The sequence below is a fragment of the Ipomoea triloba genome, chromosome 11 (assembly GCF_003576645.1).
Source record: "Ipomoea triloba cultivar NCNSP0323 chromosome 11, ASM357664v1".
Taxonomy (NCBI): Eukaryota; Viridiplantae; Streptophyta; class Magnoliopsida; order Solanales; family Convolvulaceae; genus Ipomoea; species Ipomoea triloba.
Window position 1 is genome coordinate 6907747 of NC_044926.1, and position 9078 is coordinate 6916824.

At 32.9% G+C, this 9078-nt stretch overlaps 1 protein-coding gene across 1 annotated transcript; it reads left to right on the plus strand.

Annotated features, from left to right (window-relative positions):
* Positions 1-655: 655 nt before the first annotated feature.
* Positions 656-7026, plus strand: LOC115997034 (kinesin-like protein KIN-13B). Its single transcript, XM_031236481.1, has 12 exons — positions 656-990; positions 1088-1288; positions 1915-2109; positions 2351-2452; positions 2756-2833; positions 2911-2992; positions 3555-3714; positions 3810-4112; positions 4810-5028; positions 5141-5474; positions 5647-5712; positions 6547-7026. The coding sequence occupies exons 1-12, from the start codon at positions 832-834 to the stop codon at positions 6721-6723; spliced, it is 2076 nt and encodes a 691-aa protein (XP_031092341.1). The 5' UTR covers positions 656-831; the 3' UTR covers positions 6724-7026.
* The last annotated feature ends 2052 nt before the right edge of the window (positions 7027-9078 follow it).

Consider the following 9078-nt stretch of genomic DNA (forward strand, 5'->3'; position numbering starts at 1 on the left):
ATTGTCCAAATTAAAAGTCGATGACTAATTTTGAAAAATCAACATAGTCGGAGGACCATTGCCGGAATTAACTCAATAGTGAAATTATTGTAACTTTATCATCATATTTAAAAAAAAAAATATTTTTTCTAATGAATATAGAAAAATGAAATTATAATTTTTACTTATTTTATTTTTATTAGGGTATCTGAATTGAATAGTTTATTGTAATTTTCAAACAAAAAAAATAGTTTATTGCAAGTCTTTCTTAAATAAACTTTGCATTTAGACGAATGGACTCTCAATAACTTTCATGCCTTATTCATGAGACAACGAAAGTTTCAAATACAAATTGACTGATAAAAATAATTCTATATAAATTAATACAAATTGACTGATAAATATAGTGTTCTATAAAATAAATTTAGGAAGAAATCTAGTATTACACTCGCATAAATATTGAAGACATGAGTTTACACTTTACAGTATCATAGGCAACGACAATGTTCTGGTGATAAATTTTGTCGAATACGTATCAAAAAAAGGTAAAAAATTTGCACTTTTTCAACTTTTCGTCATGCGCTCTTACAGGTTTCAGTAAATTTCAATTTTATTATGGAAAAAAAATGAAAATTAATTAATTAATCCTTTTGAAATGCGACGGAGCTTCAAATCTCTCTCTCTCCCTGAGGACTCTGATACTCCAAACACATGTTCCCAATTTGAATCTAGAGAGAGAAACACGTTGAGGAGAGAGAAAATAATATCTCCAATCCATTGCTTCAGTGAGCTGAAGCGATTGTCTCTGATCGGGGATTGATCCTTTTGGAGTAGATACACAACGGAGGAAAAATGAATGCAGTGGGAAGGCAGAGATCCGGTGCGGCGGCGCATCATCAGCGCCAGTTCTCCGACAACTTCCTGGAGAATCCGTCCAACGACCGATGGCTACAGTCGGCCGGCCTTCAACATTTACAGTCTTCTTCTAGCAACTCCATTCCTCCGCTACAGGTGAGGACCAGTCGTGCATTTCTCTAATTTGATTTTTGAGATCTGGAGATGGATTATTATAGTTCGATTTTCCTTTCGTTTGCTGTTATTGGAGTAGGATTTTGGCTACTATGGTGCAGCTCAGGGGTCGAGAGCATATAGGGGTCCTCAGAGGACTTTCAATGGGGGAAGTGATAAGTTTTTGGAGCCGTCGATGCCGTCGGGCCAGTGGAAGAATGGGGACGAGCAGGTGTCGCCGAATGAGTTCAGTCCAGGACTGTTAGATCTACACTCCTTGGATACTGAGCTCCTCCCAGAGGTATAGCTCCTTAGATTTTGAAAAATATTTTACGTTCTATTTATGGCCGACTGCTGTTTTAGAAGTTTAATTTGATTGGCATTTTGAAGTTTAATCCATCGTTATGTTGTTCAAGCTTTCTTTTTCATTTTTAAAGTATCTGGTAAGTCCGAACTATTTTTTAAAAATTTATTTTATAGCTTGTTTATTACTTCAGTTGATAAGGGTTTTCTTTTTTCTAATATGCTATTGAATATTGAGTTACTGAAGAATGAGATTACGATTGTTGGAAAAATTTAGGGTTTCTACAATGAAATCTCATTACATCTATTGTTTTTTTCTTCTTAATCCTACTTTTGAATAATGGTACTTATAGTTTGGATGTGCGGAAGGGCTGTTAGATCCAGATACTTGACATGGAAAATATGGTTTAGAGAACAACACTGTGGTTTGGTTGTACAATTAATTAGAGTGGATTATAAACTATTTTCCAATCCTAATGTTTCCATTCATGCTCTGTCTGTCACCTAGTATCATATTTTATTATTAACAAACTCCATAACTCATATATAGTTGCATTTTTCTATGGATTTATGTTTTTTTTTTTTTGTTTCTCATTTATTTGGTGTGTCAATAAATGTGTTTAGATTTCACTTCCTGGCCAGTATGGTGCTCCTTCCATGAACCATTTTACTCGAGGCAAAAGCTATGATGACTCAGATGCATACTTTACAAATAATAAACAAAGTAGTAAAGTTCGTGGCTTGCCCGAGAATAATGTTATGAAGAGCTTTGCTGCTGATAAGGAAAGGGCTAGCAATGTTGCAAAGATCAAAGTAGTGGTATATTTCTTTCTGTCTTTTCTATCTATTCTTCAATATAGAACCTCATTGTTTGTTTTCTCCTTTTACCATGTAGAGCTTTCTATGGAGTATGGACTCCCTCCATCCTATCAAATAAGCATCATTAAGCCTTAACCATTACTTTTCATCATTTTCTTGATTGCTTAATGAGGTGTTTACCTTCTGAAAACTAGATGATTTCTTTTCTTGACATGGTTGTGAATGGATTAACTATATGCAGGTGCGGAAGAGACCACTAAACAAAAAAGAATTGATGAAGAATGAGGAAGACATAATAGAAACTCGTACCAACTCATTAATAGTTCATGAGACAAAGCTTAAGGTTTGTGCCCCAGAAAATTTCTGATTGTGTTCTAGTAGTTTCTCTTTGTGCCTTGTTGTTCTTATCTTTGAGTTAGTTTCTGCTGTTTCTATAGTTTGTGAGTTGCAGCGAACAAGTAATAATTTTCAATCTGACTAATAACCATACATATGAAGGTGTTCTGCACATCTTCCAGAGCCCCAGACCCATGGTTATTTATTGTAGACTATGAATTTTGCTTTCTTTCTTATTTGTTAGGTTGATCCTGTATGTTTTTTTGGTTTTGAACAATTGAAATCTGAATTTTTTACATATACTGTGCAGGTTGACCTAACACAATATCTTGAGAAACATGAGTTTGTCTTTGATGCAGTGTTGAATGAGGAGGTTTCAAATGACGAGGTGATTACAGTACAGAATTTAGTGTTAGATACACAGACCTATTTTTGTGCTTCTGAACCTTGTTATAATTTCTTTAGGTATATCGTGAAACTGTTGAGCCTATTGTTCCAATTATTTTCCAACGGACAAAAGCCACTTGCTTTGCATATGGGCAAACAGGTAACTTAGTATTTGACAGAACCCTGTTTCAATTAGTTTTTAACTGCTTGATCCTGATGTGTTAAATCATTGTTTATTTTTCTTACCTTACTAATATGTATTTCTCTCTGATTTGATTAGTTTTTCCAAATTTAAGTAGTCTAGTTTTCACACAAAGGGTCTGTTGAAATCAAAAGTCATTCTTAAGTGCATTCTTTAATCCTTTACAGAAACCTGTCTGTAAGTGCAGTAATTATGAAATCAGCAGAATCCATTTTTAGGCTCTTCTTTACAACAACAACAACAAAAAAAAAAAAAAAACAAGAATTGAAAAAAAAAGTCAAGTTTTCTCATTAATTGAGATAATACACTGAAAAACATGATGTACTCCTATCATTTTCACCAATTCATAATATGTTTTCATTTGTATTTTTTTTAAATGTTTAATAAGATCCTCAACGTTTGTTTGTTTTTTTGCAAAATCTTTGTTTTTCACTTTCCTTTGCTTTTGAATAAGACACTGATTTTTAAATTGAGCTTTAGCTTGTCTTTGATTTTCTTGTCTTATTTGAATCTTGTTCAGGAAGTGGCAAAACATATACAATGAAACCACTGCCCTTGAAGGCATCTAGGGATATCTTGAGGCTCATGCACTACACTTACCGGAATCAGGGCTTTCAATTGTTTGTCAGCTTCTTTGAGATTTATGGAGGAAAACTCTTTGACCTTCTTAATGATAGGAAGTAAGTGTTCTTGGCAAGTTCTATTGTGAAAATATTAGATGTTACGACCTTTTCATTTTCATTCATGAATCATGACAATGAAACTTCCTTCACAGAAAACTTTGCATGAGAGAAGATGGTAAGCAGCAAGTGTGTATTGTGGGCTTGCAAGAGTACAGGGTTTCAGATGTGGAGATGATCAAGGAACTTATTGAACGAGGAAATGCAACAAGAAGTACAGGCACCACTGGTGCCAATGAGGAATCATCCCGATCACATGCTATACTTCAACTTTCTATTAAGAGGTCTGCAGATGGCAATGAATCCAAGCCTCCTCGACTAATTGGGAAGCTATCGTTTATCGACCTTGCTGGAAGTGAACGTGGTGCTGACACTACTGACAACGATAAGCAGACAAGGTATATATATATATATCTACATATTTTCTGCTTATCCAGGTTCTCCTTTGAGATTCATAGCTACTGTGTGTATGATTACATAGAGATTGCAATAATGGCTTTGCCAGGTTATCCTTCAATATAATAGCTACTGTGCACAGGATTACATTGAGATGGCTATGGTTCTGCTTTGAGGAGGGGGGGTTCTCTAGAACCAAAACCCAAAGATCAATGAGACGTAGAGGTTTAGACATCATCAGGTTTGGCATTAGGTGGGGGTAGCTACGTAGGAGTATACATTTTATGTAGTGCATACACCTCAGTGCTGGTTAGGTAGAGTTGGGTTGAACATTGTACCTTCATTGGTGGGGTACTCGTAATGGGTATAAATGTTAGTATTCTTAGTTTCTTACCCAGTTAGCCACACCTCAAACACTATCACTAGTTGTAGCCAGTATTCACAAGTTGGGCAGAAAAATCATTCGTAACATAACATTAGCATTAGCCGTTAGGTTGACAATATGAAATTACTGGTCACATTATGTATTGAGAATGCCCAGAACCAAATAGTTACTTTTAGTGTAGGAGTTCATCTATTATCTTAACCTGCTATTGCTTCACGTGCTACTCTACATCATGTTCATATTTTGTTTTTCATGAATGAGTATTTATATGTAATATTTCTTTCGTTTTCTTGTTTGGATTTCTTATTCCACAGAATTGAAGGAGCTGAGATTAATAAAAGCTTGCTTGCGTTGAAGGAATGCATTAGAGCTCTTGACAATGATCAAGGCCATATACCTTTCAGAGGCAGTAAACTAACTGAGGTCCTTCGGGACTCATTTGTTGGAAACAGTAGAACTGTAATGATATCCTGCGTTTCTCCAAATGCTGGATCCTGTGAACATACTTTGAACACATTGAGATATGCTGATCGGTAATCTCTCAACATTACACTTGAACTGTTGTGATATCTACCTACTAGTTTCCTCCACTCTCTTTGGCCAGTTTTAAATTTTTTCTTTTTCTCATTTCTGCAACCTACACAGGGTGAAGAGCCTTTCAAAAGGGGGGAATAACTCCAAGAAAGATGCTTTGTCTTCATCATTTAATCTGAGGGAGTCTACAACATTGCCCTTGTCTGCAGTCATGCCTACTGTATCAACGTATGAAGATGACACAGGTGATTCATGGCCTGAGGATGAGGAACTCTATGAAAGAGAGAAGCCAATACCAAAAAAGAATGCAAAACTTGAAGCATTCAGTACTACCATTTCAGAAGATAAAATTAGGAAAGGCAATGACCAAACAAAGTGGAAAGAGCCACCTAGAACAGAGCCTAAGTACTCAACTGCAGATAATGATTTAAATGATCTGCTGAAGGTCAGCCTTTAATTTTACCTTGAAAACAAATCAATTTAAACATCAAGTATTTGACTGCAGATAACGATTTAATAATTGGTCCTGAAGGCCAGTCAATCATTAAACCTTGAAAACATATCAATTTAAGCATTTGGTGCTGACCTCTATATGGCTTTATATTTTATCTTTTCAGGAAGAGGAAGATCTTGTAAATGCTCACCGGAGACTAGTAGAAGAAACTATGGACATTGTTAGAGAGGTCAGCAATGACATTTATTTGCTTATTATACTCCTCTTAATCACAGAATTATAAAATATGAATAAGGGTCAAATAGGTCACTGAACTACACATGAAAATGCAATTGGGTCTCTGAACAACGCAAAATGATACAATTAGGCCATTGAATTAAAAAAAAATGCAATTGGGTCTTTGAACAACGCAAAACAATACAATTGAACCAAAACTGGCATGTTTACCTGTTACTTTATCATGTTAAAAAATAATTCTTATTAATTTTATTTTAATGATTTTAAATAACAAAATTAAAAAGAAAAAAAAAGAGAAGATTTCTGCTTGTCTCTGGCAGCCTAGAGACGAAGGGAAGCGAAATCTTTTTTTTTTTTTTTACTTAAAATGTTGTTATTAAAAATTATTAAAATAAAATTTAAAAAATTATTTATTTAATATGATAACCTCCACATCAGTAAACTACATAGGTAAACATGTCACTTTTGGTTCAATTGCATCATTTTGCGTGTTCAGGGACCAATGACATTTTTTTGAGTTCAATGGCCTAATTGCGTTTTTGTGTGTAGTTCAGTGGCCTATTTGACCCTTATCCGTTATAAAATATTAGGGGAATCACACACATTTTAGCTTTTAGTGTCACCCTTCCAACATTGGAATAGTTATTTATTTTAACTTGTCAAACTTTCCAAACTCATCAAAATTGTGAGCCTGCAAGTGATGTTAACCGGTGTACTGTTTGATGGCAGTCATGTTTGTTTATCACTTCACAGATACAAAACACATTGCATTTTTCAAACTTTAGCCTTATGGATGTTTACAAAATTTTGTTGTGCTGTGTTTCAGGAAATGAACCTCTTAGTCGAGGCAGATCAACCGGGGAATCAGCTAGACCATTATGTATCCCAACTGAATGCAATCCTTTCCCAAAAGGCTGCTGGCATTCTTAAATTGCAGAACCGTTTGGCTCAATTTCAAAGACTTCTAAAGGAGCATGATGTCCTTGCGTCTTCGCAACACTAAAGCAGATTGAGATGTAAAGAAAACCATTAAAACACAAATATTTGGCTTGCAAACGTGTGGTTAGAATGGTAGATTCATTGGTATTGGAAAAATCCATAAATTATATCCTTGGTGTTTTTTCATGGTCTCGGCCTTTTCGGGTAAAGGCTTGCTGGACAATATACAATATATGTACTTTGATTCTTGTCATTATATACTTCTGTTTTTTCAACAGAAGCAAAATGTATCTGATGCTGTCATATTCGTGTAATCTTAGCACTTATACCTGGCAATATGAGATTCAAAGCTCCCAAGTGAAGAATATAGAACATTGAAGACTAGTTTAGGCAACTTATTCAACCATTTTATGACTCAGTTCTTTCCAGCTTCCCTGAGCAATAAAAATTCAGGGGCTCATCTCTTTGCAACTTGGCATAAATTAGAGTTTGCAAATTGGTACCTCAAAAGAGATAGTTGAACTGGTTTAATAATTTAGAGAAGACTAACTAATAGTTCTGTTTTGTTGGTATTCCTAGGATGTGTGCAAGTATTTTGGAGAACTTGTAGACTAATCTTTCACCAAAGCTTCAAGATAGGTGGTGGGGGCTTGGGATTGGGGGTACCGTCTTTTTTGAGTTTGCAAATTGGTAGTGTTTGTGCTCGTGTTTTGTATCTTGAGTGCATTTAAGAGCACAATTATTTTGTATAAAACTAATTCAATCATGTTTTAATTGGGTCTCGTTTGGAAATAAGTCTCCTAAAGACATTAGCAATCTCACGTCTTTCATGCGTAAATGACTTAAACTCTTTTAGTTTGAGAAAAAATATATATAAAATAAATAAATAATTGTTACAATGTAGTATTTCTCAACTTACTGAAGCACAAAGAGTCAACAGGTGTAAACCGGATGCCACTAAACCTTGGTTAAAATGAAAACTGAATTCCCAACAATTAGGTTATTACAATGTGCCTATTTATTGAAGAACATTCAGTTAGGATATTAGAAATATTTATTAAATAAATGCAGTTTGCAAGGTTAGATCTAATTTTTGCTTACATTTTTCTTCCTCAATAGGCAATTTGCAATATATAAATAAAATCAATGTAAATTCTTTTTGAAGTACAAATATATCTTTGAATCTATGTAGCTTTTCTTCATTTAAAATTTTATGCACCTAAAAAATAGTTAACAAATTGCATAATATATTTAAATTTATTCAAACTATTACAATAATAATCTATAATAAGTAAATTGAAGACTCCCATTATCCATTTTAAGTGTTTGATATGATTAACTATACTTAATTCAAATACTTTACAATTTAATTTTTGTAATATTTATTTTAGTATTAATATATCAAATTTTAAAATTTTCTAGAGTGATGTTGGCACTAGTTCCAATAATATATGGTACTACTTGAAATCATTAGAGCAAGTTCAATGGTTTAAAGATTTTTAAAAATTAATTAAAATGAACAACTTTTCATAGCATTGAAAAAAAAATGGAAGCTTTTTAAATTTAGACAACTTTAGGAAAAGCGCGTTTGAGTCTTTGACTGTCCCTCAAATGCATTTTCAAATGTATTTTTTTTTATTTTGGTGATTTTTTAATTGAAATTCTTTAAACACATTTGACGAATGTGTTTGATGTTTTTTTTTTTAAAAAAATAAATAAATAAATAAATTTTGTCAAATGAATGATGAATGAATGGAAAAACGAAATAAAAAGACTAAAAGAAGAATCCGCTCAACATCATTTGTAAAATGTATTTGAATATTTTTATATAAGAAAATTCTACTCAAATGTGTTATATACACAGTGTGATTTTCGTATAATGTGCAATAAAAATATATTTGCACTAAAAACTCATGAAAAATTATGAGGAAAAACTCAATTGGGGTTGCTCTTAATAGTAATACTTGGTATTATATTATACGGAGTACCAAATATTTTACAAATTTTTAATTATAGTAATACATGGCTGTATAAGTGTTATTAAGTACTAAAAAGTTCAATTAAAAAAATACTAAAAGTACATAAAAACAAAACGATTTGATCAAAATATAAAGGTAAAAATGACACTTCTCATGATTGAATTAGAGAAAATTATTACTTTTTGTCATTTAATTATCTGTAAAATATTTTTTTCATTTAAAAATTTTATTTGTATTGAATATAAAAAGTCATATGGGAAACAATTAAGAGAAAAAGGATAAGCAATGAGCTTGTAATCTAGTGGAACGAAGTGATTCAGAGAGGTTTGGATTCGAGTTTCAGTGAGGACGATATTGACTCCTTGTACTTCAGTATTAGTTAGTAACCCTAAAAAAAAAAAAAAAAAAAAAAAAAAAAAAAAAAAAAAAAAAAAAAAAAA